Genomic DNA, 13049 nt, shown 5'->3' with positions numbered 1-13049 from the left:
GAGCCACCGCGGGCATTTTTAAATTTGAATTATTTTATCACTGCGCTTTTCGCGGGTCGAAGCGTAAGGACTAATAATGAAGTCGAGCAAGTGTAGTACGACTGCTGCTGGGGCCCATTGGGGGGAATTACCTACCAGAGAAACTCACAAACAGGAAATAATCACCCCGGATGTTATTGAGAACATTTGGAGGCAAGTAATCGAAGACACGAAATCATCAGACTTCGATTTTCAAACGGATAACCAAGTGGAATATTTTCAGTGAGTATACGTTGCCAGTGCTGATATGATAATCAGTTAGACCAAAAATTTCATATGTAATTGATTATGCTTTACATTCTTCCAGGTTACCTAACATCAATCCGCATGTATTAAACACCATCACCCTTCACCAGCGGTTGCGAGATCTCGTAAGGATAATCGTCACTACAAAATGAAATTAAATCATTTTTATATATCAACATTCGACTTTTGCAGGAGGATGGAGGTACTCCCGGCCCTGCGATGGAAATCGATGGACCGACATCGCCAGAAGTTCGAGAGCAGTTGAATCCATTTCATTTTTCATTTCCGCATGAGGAGACGGAGACTGATTCAAAAGAGTAAGTATTCCATGTAATGAGATGAAAAATAAACAGCGAAATCAGGAATAGATTAAAAAATGTAACATTTGTTGTAGCTCGAAAATACCTGATGAATCTCCGGTTAACCCGACCTACCTAACACCAGAAACAGCGCATGGCCTGCTGAGGCATTCTGTTATCGTGTTGCTGGCCCATACCGGTTTCGAAAGTACGTAAAGTAATATTTTCTGCTGGCTGTGCATTAACTTAATTCAAGTTGATTGACTAACAACCAAAATTGTCAATCTATTTTAGATTCTTCTGATATTGCCATCGAAGCAGTAACAGATATCGCGGATCAATTCCTCCAACGTATGACGAGGCTACTCAAACTCGCAGCGGAGCAGGATAAATGCGGGTTCCCTGTACGTAAGCAGAAGTTTGATTTATTTATTTATTTATTTGCTGTTTGTAATATAATGTCACTAATTTCGAAATCTCAGGATGCCGTTGAACGTGTCCTATACGAAACAGGCATAGGTGGAGCCCAATCGCTTCACGATTATTATCAAGAAAATGTACTGAGGTTTGAAACGAATATGAAACAGAATGTTGAAAGAGCGGAAGTAGAGCGAAGGGAGATGGAACTCGACGCTGGAAATAACAGGTTAAAATACAATCATCTTTCTCTGAAATTTCGCGAATGCTAACATGATCGGATTTTTCTATTTAGTTTATCTGCTAAGTCTTCCTACAATAGATACGTTTTTAGTCAACTACGATGACTGCCCCGTCGGTGAAATTAAACACCAGATTAAAATCACACTGAATGTAATGGGAAATGCTATTTTTTGCAGGATGGAACAGAACGATGGCTTTGGTGGTGTAGGTTTTGACGAACTTGACGCATTTGGGAACGTATGCAGAGAAGTCCCGACTTTGCAACTGCTGGATCCAGAGTTAGGTTTTCCCCCCAGTCTCGATGCCGGATTTCAAATGCTTCATAGTCTGGAGCAAGAAGGGTGAGGTTTATGATTCCAGTGTATTATTTTGCTGATTGCATTAATTTATTCCATTGTGCACAGATTGAACAGCTTGGAGGTTGAGGAGGAAGAGGTGAATGTTAGCGACTCTCCAAATTCGTCTCGCCAACGGCAGTCCGAAACTTTGATCGACAAAAGGAAGAAAGTGTGACTAATTGTCCCACAACAGAATTATACAATTCCTTCGAAAATCTCGAATGAAGAAAAATCATACGCAAATACTACAGTGTTGTTTTCTACTGTAAAAATTTAATTCCTCTAGTTAATGTCCTGTCTTTGTAACGTCTGAATATAATACGTTCTCATTTTTTAACACATCGTAATCACTTGTCTCACTTCCCTAAACGGACTGATGTCTTCATTCAGTTAGACAATCGTCGTCGCGTGCACAGTATCTAAATAGTTACACATCGCAGAACCTGTATCGTTGACTGAGGATACTGTATTACTCCTTTCTATGTGTGTTATATACAATCCGTGGCTTATAGCAGGTTTCCAAAGTCCCGGCATGCCATGCGCGTGATTAAATTGACAACACGTCAAAGATGGCAGATCCTGCACCCAGCAAGAATGATATTGAGCAGGTTTTTAAAAGGTTACGCGCGATCCCAGCAAATAAGGTATGCATTTTCGCAGCAAGTTAGATTAAATACAATAATCAACATTTCGCTCAACGTTAATTTGATGACCACAGTCGGTAATTCAAAGTGAAATTCTCATGACTGCTCCAGTACTGACCCTGACTTTTGGTCTGAGAAATTCGATCAACACATTTCAATAGCTATAAAATTTCCCAATCGTTTTATCTGTGTAGACTTTATTCCTCCCCACACATATTAAACGTGGTTAACCTTATGTCTAAAATTGACAATATCTGTCGTGAAGTCCATCCATGTGTTAACCTTCCTCTGACATATTCTGATCATTTGCAACCGCCTAGTTACTTTTTATTTAGCTTTATCTTAAAAATTTCATTTGTGCACGTTAAATTTATTCCGTTTTATTCTATTACCAGACATGTTTCGACTGCAACGCCAAAAACCCGGCTTGGTCCAGTGTCACATACGGCGTCTTCCTGTGTATAGACTGCTCTGCGGTACATAGAGGGCTAGGTGTTCACTTGACCTTTGTCCGTTCAACTCAACTTGACACAAATTGGACATGGCTGCAACTACGGAACATGCAGCTTGGAGGAAATGCTAATGCTGTCAGTCTATAGATAATTATAATTTTCAACAATCATAAAAGTTCCAATCAATGTTGTTGTATTTTTTAGAGAAAATTTTTTTCCCAACACAACTGCACGACTACCGATGCTCAGCAAAAATACAAATCACGAGCTGCCAGTATGTATAGAGATAAGTTGTCCCAAGCTTCTGTGCAGGCAATGAAACGCCATGGAACAAAGGTGTGTCTTCCAGTCAATTTACAATGAATTCTTAGAAACGATCAGCTTACTATGGAACAGCTATGTCACATATTTATTGTTATTACAGTTGTTTCTGGATCCAGAGCCTGAACACACACAGCCAGAAGCTACAACAGAGTTAGACTTTTTCAAGGAGCACGTAGAGTCAGCGGCGTCTGATGACTTCTTTTCCACTGAATCAAATTTGCGATCCGATCCTATCATCAAATCGACACTAGTCGCCAATGTAACTGAGGATAATAAGGACAACACAGTGTCTTCCATAACGGCTACGAACCCTGCCAATCTCAGTGGTGTTGGCCCTAATGTAACCGGTGCACTTTTGAATCATGATTCAAACGCTGCCCAACAATCTGATAGAAAGTCTACGATCGGCGTTAGGAAAATTCAACCTAAACGAAGTGGGGTAAGTAAATTATAGTAAGAAACCAAGAATGTCAACTATATTCGGAGCCAAATAATTTTTTACAACATTGCTTCACAGCTTGGAGCAAAGAAAGGCGGAGGATTGGGAGCGCAGAGAGTGAAAACGAACTTTGATGAGTTGGAACGAAGCGTCGCTGAGGCTAATCGCGAGTCTCGAGAGAAAGAAACACGCGAAAAGGATAAGGAGGAGCAAGATGCAATTGATACGCGTCTAGCGTATCAGTATGAACACGACCTGTCCCTGCAAGCAAAAAAAGTTGAGGAACGAACAAAGAAGATGGATCCGTCCAAAGCTGGAGAAGCTGAACGTCTCGGCATGGGATTTAATGCGCGCCGGTAATTATAACCTGATTGTCTTAAACGTGTATTATCACTCTCTGTTTATTCAATATTTGAGTAATTGTTTTTCCTTATCACAGTGGCGCGAGTCACTCTGCATTTGGTGATATGCGTGTGATAACTCAGGAGGGCGCACCAGTTGTCTCAAGGATGAGTTTGACCAGCGAACCAAGATCTAGGGATCAGGATCACGATCTATTCTTCGATCTTGAAGACTTCTCATACTCGCCCTCATCGTTCGGAAAGCTACCCAGCAGCTCGTCGCACAACGACGATATCATTGTTGTTGCCGATGCCGATATTCCTCGACGGCCGACCCAGCAAACGATCAACAAGCCTCCTTCTCATAGTACTGATCGTGAACCCGCTAATCGCGGAGGCGAGGCCCAGAAAAAATTCGGCAGTGCTAAAGCCATTAGCTCAGATCAATATTTCAGAAACAGCTCCTCTGACGGAGATGCGGTTAGTGTTGTTTGCTGTGGAGAAAGTCCGGCCATCGTGTGATGATTCTTATATTTCTGACCGAACTTTCATCATGTTACAGTGGGAGCGCAAAAGTAATCTCCGCCGTTTCGAGGGATCATCAAGCATTTCATCAGCTGATTATTTCGGAGACGGACCCAGTCACGGTAACGGCCAGACTATTTCATCGGGGCCAGTGTCATCTGGTGCCGGAAGGTCTGGCCGGACCGCAGGTGGTACCGTCGATTTAGAAGAAGTCAGAGAAAGCGTCCGTCAAGGAGTCAACAAAGTTGCAGGCAGACTAAGCTCATTGGCCAATGCCGCAGTCTCCTCCATACAGGACAGATACGGATATTAATGGATTGTCGCTCTCGTAATTCCGAATAAAATAAAATACTACAATTATTATTACATATTTTCATTAGGCGTATCGGAGAAAGCTAAATATTATTTAAACAAGCAAAAAAAAAAAAAAAACACCGTTGTGACTTTTCTTCGACACTGTTGTACGGAAATGTAAATAAAAAGAAAATCTACTAATCTTCAGCATCATCTCTAATTTGTTTGTCATTTTTTGGAGGTCATTATACTGCAGTAAACATAGTAAGACGTGAGTGCGTAAATTGCTTTTTCTACGTATAAAAATATTTATAAGACTCATCGAGTTGTTGTACAATTGAATCGCCAAAAAAGTAGCGTTAGCAATAATTATCAATACGTAGTAATATTAATAATATGATTGATATAAAGTACGAACATTTTTTCAATGATTAACAAAAAAATTTCAAACAAAATAATAGTAAAATAAATAAAATGAAGACTAGCTATGCATTTAGGTTTGCAGGTTGTTTACACCGCGCAACTAAATGAGAGTATGGTTTCCCGTGTAAAAAACACACCAGCACTACAGTCATATTGTCGCAGCCTGTGCCCATCTGAGTATCTGGTGCCAGGCAGTGGCTCATTAATTCTTCGCAGACTTCTTCAGGATCCACCATACTTCCCTCGTCGTCGGAACCGTTTTGCAACCCTTGAGCAAGCCGGTTTCTTACAAAATCTACTACTTCCTCGTTAGTCATTACATCCCAGATACCGTCACAGGCCACGATTGCAAATTCCCAGTCTGTAGTCACTTGGTGCCGCTGTACCTCCGGGTAAGCTGTAAATACATAATTTATCTTTTTCGGCTCTGTAATTGGAAAAGTGCCCAAAAAAAAAGGTGACAGAATTTTTCAACAATTTTTCCTGAAGACATATAGTGCTATTCATACTTGGTAGCACCATCATCGCTAACAAAAAGGTCAATGCTAGATTAAATATCGTATTTCACCCGAGAATGCTACATGATCTACCTCATCTGTACAAATATCTTCTGCAAAATAATACGTACTTAGAAATCTATCGTAAAAAACTATCAGGACTGAGGTTCCGCAGAGATGCTAATGGTTTGTCTTGTAGCATTCCGTATGAAATATCCCAAATACGTAATGAATATTAAAATAACCAGTGACAATCTGCTCCTGCGGACTTTTGCTGTTGTTGCGCTTGAATACAAAGTCTCCAAGAGCCCGTGACAAAGCCAGATTCCCATTTACCCTGTTCAGCTCAACCCATCCACCTGCAGCTTCGATTCTCTCGCGTTCAGCCCTTAAGTAAGGCTTGTGGTCTTTGCTGAGGGGTACGGCTTTTCCACCAACGCTCGCAACTGCTCGACTGTCACCTGCATTTGCCTAACATAAGATTCACATTGGGTTGAAAGTCAGATTCTCAGCACCACTTTACCCTTGGATTATTAACTCAACACAAGGTGACAGGGTCTCAGGAGAAAAATATTCTAAGTAGAGAACCACATAGGCAAAGTAAATTCTCTGAGACTTCTTTCTGCTGCGAGTAAAAAGTTGTACAGTATTTCATATTTTTAGTTTTAGCTCAGGTGCACGGTAAGTTATTATTATAAGTTAGCTGATAAGATCTAATTATAGCATGTTTACAAGACTAACAAAAACTACTTGGGTTCTCATACACACCAGATTGCACGAAGTGAAAATATGATATTCCTGTACCATATTCCAAAATCTCCGATATTTTTAACGACCTTCCTCTTTTCATTTACGAACTAAGCAAGACTCACACTATAGAGAATATTGTCCTTGATGAGGAGAGCAATTACAGTGGACCCCGCCTGTTCTTCCTTGAGTACCGTGTCATACTGCATTGTTCTATCCAATTCTAAGAACGCCTGCTGCATTGCCTCTACCACATTACCAGTCTGATATTCGGTTCGTTTAGTTATATACTCGTGCAGATGCTTGGCTGCATATTGCGCGACTTTAGCACCTAAAAATGATTCAATAATTAATTATAATTAACTTTTCAACAACTGGAAAGTAAAAAGAAGCAGAAGCTGGACTGTGATTCACGACGAATGTAAATTCTTGCAGGAAATAATGTAGCAAGTTGTTCGTGGTGGACGACGAAGTTAATTATCAACGGTGAGGATGAGCCGAGCTTGAATAGCATTTTCCAAAACACGGTTTGTTGTAGTTACCTCCGTGGCCGTCGTAAACGGCGAAAAAGGCAGTTCCAGGATCATTGGGCAGAGAGAGAATATGTACATGGCAATCCTCCATGTTGACGCGCCATCCTTGCATGCAGGAGCTCCCGACCCTGTAGTTGGCGTCCCTGCAGCAGGCAGACTCCTTGGCAGTCACAGGTTCGCTCAATGTTTGTCCCATCTTTGAACGCGGAAAGTTATAGAATACGCTACTGACAAATTCCATTGATTGAGGTGATCCAAGAGCAGGAACGAGCGCCTCCCGCTCTCGGCCCTGCGAAGCGCCGCCGATGTTCCGCCCTCAGGTTGTGAGCCCAACGCCTAGTCTCTAACCTTCGAAGCGTTTGCGGTTAGCCGAGTTACGTATTGTCAATTTACGTATGCACACGTCAGTGTATGTATGTACGTATGTATGTACTATTCCGTCGCGGCAAGGCGGTAAGCCTTCAATTCCTCCTCCGTATCTGGGCGAACGACGCGTACGCAACTCTTATCTTTTATACTATTCGATATTGCAGCCTTCATCTCGCTTTCTATCGCTCTGAATTCACGCAGAGCAGCAAGGGCGATTGACTCCGGAGACACATAACAATACATGCAACTATAGGCTCTTTTCCCCACACTTTTCTTTTTTCACACATCAACGTTGTTTTTTTTTCCATTTCTCGCCTTGATCAATAAGCGGCTGGAATCGCCGAAGCGCGGAGCCACGTGTCGGGCCTACAAGTGACAAGTCGATGCCTTATTCGTGCGTTATTCAATCACTTGTGAGGAAGGCAGGAAGCACGACTCGTCGGTATAGGAAGATTGAATGAAGATTTTCAGATTCAGATATCTTAAACCATTATAGCGTCTAAATAGATTTTAGTTTTCATACTCGTGTAATTAATCATTACACGATTGCTTTTTTTTCATACAGAAAGCAGAAAAATCGATCTTACTTATCCGTTCTGAGCTGGGTCAGAAACCGCGCTTCCTCTCCTTGATATGATAAGAAATTGTAATTATACGCGCTTCCTTTTCCTTCTTTATACGTAACGTACATAAATTGCGTGATGATTATTGTTCACAAAGTATGGTCTGACAGCGAAATTGCTTAGATCACTACGATTAAATTATTTAATCCGTACAGTTGAACTATTGATTTATTTGGAAACCTTATTTTTTAAGAAATTCTATAAACGTTTCTCGGGGTAGGGATATATTTCCAATCATACGCATTCGTCGTTTTCCTTCTGCCTGTTGGGCAAGCAGTTTCTTCCTCCTCGTTATGTCTCCGCCATACTGAAACAGGGTATATTCAGCATATTAAAGACTATTCCCTGATATTCGGTGCTGTTATGTTGAATTTCTTGTACGTTTTGTTATAATTACTGGCAAGCGACACTGTGTGTTATCAGAGAGTTTGCATATAATATCTTACCAACTTTCCAGTCACATCCTTCCTATAGGGTTTTATATTTTCTCTAGCGAGTACTTTAGATCCGACCACCGCCTGGACTGCGATTAAATATTGTTGTCTTGGAATGATACCTTGCAATTTTGTAACCATTTTCTTCGCAATGCTGGTAGCCTTTAAATAGTGCGCTATAGTGCTCAACTCTTCTACGAGCACACCGTTCAGTAGGATATCCAACTACGGGCAAAGCAAAGATCTCTTTAATTTCGGATGTAGATAAGGATCATGAAAGCTCAACGCTTGCAGTTTCACCTTGACTAAACTTGCTGGTTCGTATCTCAAATTTTCGTAATCGAAACTGGCATATCCCGAGCTGATTGATTTCAGTGCATCGTGGAAGTCCATGACTATTTCATTGAGCGGCAAATCGAATTGCAGCAACACTCGCCGACCATCGATATTTGATCCAGATTTATGGATGCCCCTTTTCTCCATGCACAGCGACATTATGGGGCTCAAGTATTCGTCTGAAAAATATATTTTTAGTATTTAATAAGGAGCTAAAGGCCCCTTCAATAATTTTGTTGCTTAAGGCATTCTCACCGGGTGTTATGATGGTCCCCAAGACAAAAGGCTCGTAATACTCAGACACTATATTTTGATGGGGGAATTTGCTTGGATTGTTGAAGATTATCTCGTCGCCTTTGTTCAGAGTAATATTCTTTGCCCCAGTAATTTTTGCCTTGTAAGTGACATTGGGCGCGGTCACTAAAGGCAGGGTGCCATATTCCTGTTCCAAGCGCTGGATGAAAACCTCCATGTGCAATAAGCCCAGAAAACCTAATCTCCAGCCCAACCCTAATGCTGGACTGCATGCACAGATGTAATAAAGATTTAGTAAGTTATCATTAGCAGATATTGGAAAATTGTAATCCAATCAGCCAATGTTACGTTACCTAGAATCCACTTCAGTGGTTACTGCGTAATCGTTCAGCACTAGTTTATCAATAGCGCTACGCAATGGAACGTGCTGCGATTGATCCATTGGGTAAACTCCTGCAAAGACCATGGGTTTTGCTGGTTCAAATTTTTTAAGAGCTTTGACAGGAAATTCTTTTAAATGTAGAGTATCACCGACGTATGCTTCTTTCGTTGATTTCATGTTACAGGCAATGCATCCGATTTGGCCAGCGAACCTTGGAAATTATACGATAATCAAAACATAATGTGGGCCTTACGAATTGTTAGCAAAATCTTAGTTTTACTTACAATGTTTTCACGTTTTTTTCAAACGGCGTCAGGAGAAACAAACTCTTTACTTCATACGAGTTTCCAGTATTTATGGATGAAATTTGATCCCCTACTGAGACAACTCCTTCGTTGATATATACCAAAGAAATAGCACCTTTCCACTTGTCGAACCAGCTGTCGAATATCAGAGCCTTGAGCGGCCCACTTCTGTTGACAGATGGAGGTGGCACCCTTTCGACAATAGCTTCAAGCAATTCGTCGACACCAGTACCGAGCTTGGCTGATATTTTAAGAACATCATTTGGCTCGATATCGAAAAGAGTGTTAAGCTGACCGATGACTCGCTCTGGGTCTGCATGTTTTAAGTCAACTTTATTCAGAACTGGAATAATGATCAGATCCTGTGCAAAAGCGAGGTAAAAGTTTGCCACAGTCTGTGCTTGGACCCCGTGATTTGCATCGACGAGGAGAATCACACCCTGGCAAGCGGCCAGGGACCTTGCAACTTCGTTTGAAAAATCAACGTGCCCAGGAGTGTCGATTAGATTCAGCAAGTAGTTGGTTCCCTTGTGCTTGTACCTCAAGGACGCGCTTTGCGCCTTCACTGTTATACCTCTCTCTTTCTCAACTTGCAATTTATCTAGAAACTGAGCTCCTGCGTTACGCTGTATCGCTCCAGTCTTTTCCAGTAACCGATCTGCCAATGTGCTTTTTCCATGGTCCACGTGAGCTATTATACTAAAGTTGCGGATTGCTTCTATCGGAGTTTCAAAAGACTCCAATTCGTCTGTGGCTGTAGAATAGCAGGTTCCATGAATCGTCGCTGGAAGCTGTCTGAAACATGGAAAAACTAATAAATAGTGATCTGGAAATAAGTATTAGCCACGATTCGATATGTGCCGTAAAAAAAGTGGGATGAAATTGAATTTGGTAAACATAATCAAGTGAAATAGCGCTTGTAGAGGCCTTTTCACCATCATCGTGTTTTCACTGCAAGAGACTGAAAGAATGAACCGTACTAATTTGTTGCGAACAAACCTGATTCGTTTACAGAATACTTCCACATATCTGTGCGAACAGTTATTCCGAATATTCAAAACGCTACGAATGGTGTTTGTGATGATCATTTCGTCGACGAATATTTATTATACGAACGTCTCCGGTAACATAACCTAACATAACATAACCTAAAAACAATGTAAGTCACTGTCGTCTTGAGGAAGGAATTTGAAAGTTCGACGATGTCGTCGTTACGCAATGTGGTGCGAAGATTCGAAATAGTGAAATTAATTCGAAACGCCTGCGTATCGCAAGGTGTTTGCGGCACGAAAGTAGCACGATTGTCGGTAAGGAGTCCGAATAGACTTTTGTATACAACGGTTACGAGGGAAACGTCAATCGACCGACTTAACCTCACAAAGAATCCGAAGAACGACAATCAAGCGGTGCCTAAAAAATCGGAAACGGTCAGTAATGTCATGGTCACCGTGATATCGCCCGATCTCACCCCATCCGTGATGACACTGGATGAGGCACATCGGATATCGAAGCGGAGGGAATTAAAATTGGTCAAAGTCATGGATTCCGCTGGGAAGACCAAGAGACCAATTTACAAACTTATGACAGGCTCTGAATACTTTGCCGAAGAGCTAAATCATCGCAAGAAAAAGGCCGCCAGACCAAATGGCCCGGTAAAGGACCCAAAAATTGCTGAACTTACTGCCAAAATATCTCCTCACGACTTGGAAACAAAGATAAAAAATTTCGTCAAGTGGTTAAACAAGAGGCACGAAGTTAGAGTATCCATAACGGCTGACGATAATGTGGAGGAAGCGGTAAGAACCCCGTTCACTAACCTTGGTACAGATTGAATTGCCCCAAACTGTTGACCAATATTCATCGCTTAATTCCACAAATTTTATTTTTCTATAGGAAAAAAGATGCGAACTTATTATAGCTGGAACAAAGCATGCTGGTAAAGTGTTTCAAAAACGCGTTAAGGGCAGGAACATCAAGTTTCAATTGGCCCCTCTGAAAGTAAAACCGCAAGATTCGCAAAAAGATTCCGACGAAGCACCTATCGAGGAATCTGAAGATGGGACTGCAAAGCAGTCAGAATCTACTTGAGTGTATGAACTGCTAAATATGTAACTTGTTCATCCAGCTACAAAGCAACAGTACATGTTATGTTAAAAATTGATTAGTAACTGACTATGAACGATTGTTCATGTGTTTCTACATCGGAACATATTTCTGTTGTCAAATATGCAATGTACTTGACTATAATAGGTATGTTACATCGCACCTGTTTTTTATCAATGAGAAAGAATTTCATTTCGTACGTTAGTTTGGGAATAGATTTGTATAGTGTACTTGTGATGATGATTCTGGAAAATAAATCGTTACCAGTTGTATAGTAGTGAATAATTTCTTTTACAATTAAACACAAGTCATCCCGATTAAGCTAATTGTGATGAGGTAATAAATATAATATAAATAATGATATTGCTGCTTCTCTTTACCTTTTATCATTGTTTGGGGCTTAATAATGCGAATTTGGTCAAAACCGCATACATCGTCTCCGCTGTCATTTACTACTCGATTAATTATTAGATCGTACATTTTATATTTACGTAAATGAATACATGTATGTATACACATTTTATATATATAATACAAAACATTTGTGTGCAATTTCCGTCGGTATTAATACGCTATATATTTACAATAGTAGAATATATAATATATATTATTTCAATTGCGATTAAAGTCTGTTTTGTTATTATTATCATGATCTCTCACTACTGCTAGTACTAATAGATATATTTGTTATTGTCATAATGGACACGATAAAGTTATTTGATACGTTACTTTTACTCATTTCCAATATGTGTCTGTATTTTAACTCTATCGATATGCCTTCACGTTCATCGTGCATATATTCTCGGAATTTCGAAAAATGAAAGAGAAAAGTCTAGTTTATGTATTAGCCTCGTGTAATAGAAAATTTGTTTCACATAGATTTCATATTCTTTTCCGCACAATTTATCTATCAGTATTAAAGAGAATAAGAATTTGTCTCTAATATTTATTGAGGATAAAAGAAGTCAATTATCAATATTTATTTAAGTCGTAGAAAGAAATTTGTTAGCTCTGTCTTTTAATATGATAAAACACTAGAAACTATTCTGGCAATTATTACGATTGCACCTATTAAACTAATATGAATGATATAATACGTTGCACGATAGAGATTTCGAAATGCAGTCGGTGAAAAACTTCATAAATGCCTGTAGCTTACATTCAACAATCTATGAGCTTACGATCTTTATTTATTCATCGCGAATATATCATTTTACTCGGTATTCAGCATGTGAACTTCACTATAGAATACCGATAATCAAATAACGACGTTTTTCATATAATAATAATATATTTTTTTTCGGCTTACTATAATTCGTTAATTACAGTGAAATCGTTTCACTCCTGTGCATAAATGCTCTAAAAGAGCATATAATCAAGAGCGATATTAATTAGTCTGCACTTCATACGTTATATATGATCATAAACTGATCTGTGAGAA

General features: G+C 40.0%; 5 protein-coding genes across 5 annotated transcripts; 3 read left to right on the top strand and 2 right to left on the bottom strand.

Moving 5' to 3' along the window:
• Positions 1–74: 74 nt before the first annotated feature.
• Positions 75–1872, top strand: LOC124412209 (STAGA complex 65 subunit gamma-like). The gene is made up of 8 exons (XM_046891899.1): positions 75–261; positions 347–410; positions 478–602; positions 680–792; positions 879–988; positions 1067–1230; positions 1421–1585; positions 1658–1872. Exons 1-8 carry the CDS (start codon positions 77–79, stop codon positions 1755–1757), a joined length of 1026 nt encoding a protein of 341 aa, XP_046747855.1. The 5' UTR covers positions 75–76; the 3' UTR covers positions 1758–1872.
• Positions 1873–2071: 199 nt separating this feature from the next.
• LOC124412257 (ADP-ribosylation factor GTPase-activating protein 2) lies at positions 2072–4721 on the top strand. Its single transcript, XM_046891989.1, has 7 exons — positions 2072–2226; positions 2622–2813; positions 2883–3014; positions 3103–3441; positions 3520–3797; positions 3881–4262; positions 4345–4721. Exons 1-7 carry the CDS (start codon positions 2152–2154, stop codon positions 4618–4620), a joined length of 1674 nt encoding a protein of 557 aa, XP_046747945.1. The 5' UTR covers positions 2072–2151; the 3' UTR covers positions 4621–4721.
• Positions 4722–4862: 141 nt separating this feature from the next.
• On the bottom strand, positions 4863–7456 carry LOC124412131 (probable protein phosphatase 2C T23F11.1). The gene is made up of 4 exons (XM_046891769.1): positions 6811–7456; positions 6394–6599; positions 5767–5992; positions 4863–5421 (listed from the first exon to the last, which is right to left on the bottom strand). The coding sequence occupies exons 1-4, from the start codon at positions 7040–7042 to the stop codon at positions 5087–5089; spliced, it is 999 nt and encodes a 332-aa protein (XP_046747725.1). The 5' UTR covers positions 7043–7456; the 3' UTR covers positions 4863–5086.
• A 286-nt stretch (positions 7457–7742) lies between these two features.
• On the bottom strand, positions 7743–10653 carry LOC124412130 (translation factor GUF1 homolog, mitochondrial). Its single transcript, XM_046891767.1, has 7 exons — positions 10505–10653; positions 9485–10300; positions 9172–9411; positions 8819–9084; positions 8528–8742; positions 8240–8452; positions 7743–8100 (listed from the first exon to the last, which is right to left on the bottom strand). Exons 1-7 carry the CDS (start codon positions 10591–10593, stop codon positions 7975–7977), a joined length of 1965 nt encoding a protein of 654 aa, XP_046747723.1. The 5' UTR covers positions 10594–10653; the 3' UTR covers positions 7743–7974.
• Positions 10654–10707: 54 nt separating this feature from the next.
• Positions 10708–12587, top strand: LOC124412132 (translation initiation factor IF-3). Its single transcript, XM_046891770.1, has 2 exons — positions 10708–11301; positions 11399–12587. The coding sequence occupies exons 1-2, from the start codon at positions 10708–10710 to the stop codon at positions 11591–11593; spliced, it is 789 nt and encodes a 262-aa protein (XP_046747726.1). The 3' UTR covers positions 11594–12587.
• The last annotated feature ends 462 nt before the right edge of the window (positions 12588–13049 follow it).

Source organism: Diprion similis, chromosome 11, assembly GCF_021155765.1.
Source record: "Diprion similis isolate iyDipSimi1 chromosome 11, iyDipSimi1.1, whole genome shotgun sequence".
Taxonomy (NCBI): Eukaryota; Metazoa; Arthropoda; class Insecta; order Hymenoptera; family Diprionidae; genus Diprion; species Diprion similis.
The sequence above is the reverse complement of the archived record's forward strand: the minus strand, read 5'-3'. Positions and strand labels throughout refer to the sequence as shown.

Coding starts and splice junctions, on each gene's coding strand:
- LOC124412209 (XM_046891899.1), top strand. CDS start 77: ATGAAGTCGAGCAAGTGTAGTACGACTGCTGCTGGGGCCCATTGGGGG. Junction 603..679: donor ACGGAGACTGATTCAAAAGA/GTAAGTATTCCA, acceptor CATTTGTTGTAG/CTCGAAAATACCTGATGAAT. Junction 1,231..1,420: donor CTCGACGCTGGAAATAACAG/GTTAAAATACAA, acceptor TATTTTTTGCAG/GATGGAACAGAACGATGGCT.
- LOC124412257 (XM_046891989.1), top strand. CDS start 2,152: ATGGCAGATCCTGCACCCAGCAAGAATGATATTGAGCAGGTTTTTAAA. Junction 3,442..3,519: donor TTCAACCTAAACGAAGTGGG/GTAAGTAAATTA, acceptor ATTGCTTCACAG/CTTGGAGCAAAGAAAGGCGG. Junction 4,263..4,344: donor GCTCCTCTGACGGAGATGCG/GTTAGTGTTGTT, acceptor ATCATGTTACAG/TGGGAGCGCAAAAGTAATCT.
- LOC124412131 (XM_046891769.1), bottom strand. CDS start 7,042: ATGGAATTTGTCAGTAGCGTATTCTATAACTTTCCGCGTTCAAAGATG. Junction 6,600..6,810: donor CGTTTACGACGGCCACGGAG/GTAACTACAACA, acceptor AATCATTTTTAG/GTGCTAAAGTCGCGCAATAT. Junction 5,422..5,766: donor GCAGGAGCAGATTGTCACTG/GTTATTTTAATA, acceptor ATGTATTTACAG/CTTACCCGGAGGTACAGCGG.
- LOC124412132 (XM_046891770.1), top strand. CDS start 10,708: ATGTCGTCGTTACGCAATGTGGTGCGAAGATTCGAAATAGTGAAATTA. Junction 11,302..11,398: donor ACGATAATGTGGAGGAAGCG/GTAAGAACCCCG, acceptor ATTTTTCTATAG/GAAAAAAGATGCGAACTTAT.
- LOC124412130 (XM_046891767.1), bottom strand. CDS start 10,593: ATGATCATCACAAACACCATTCGTAGCGTTTTGAATATTCGGAATAAC. Junction 9,085..9,171: donor ACCACTGAAGTGGATTCTAG/GTAACGTAACAT, acceptor CTGTGCATGCAG/TCCAGCATTAGGGTTGGGCT. Junction 8,743..8,818: donor GGGGACCATCATAACACCCG/GTGAGAATGCCT, acceptor TATATTTTTCAG/ACGAATACTTGAGCCCCATA.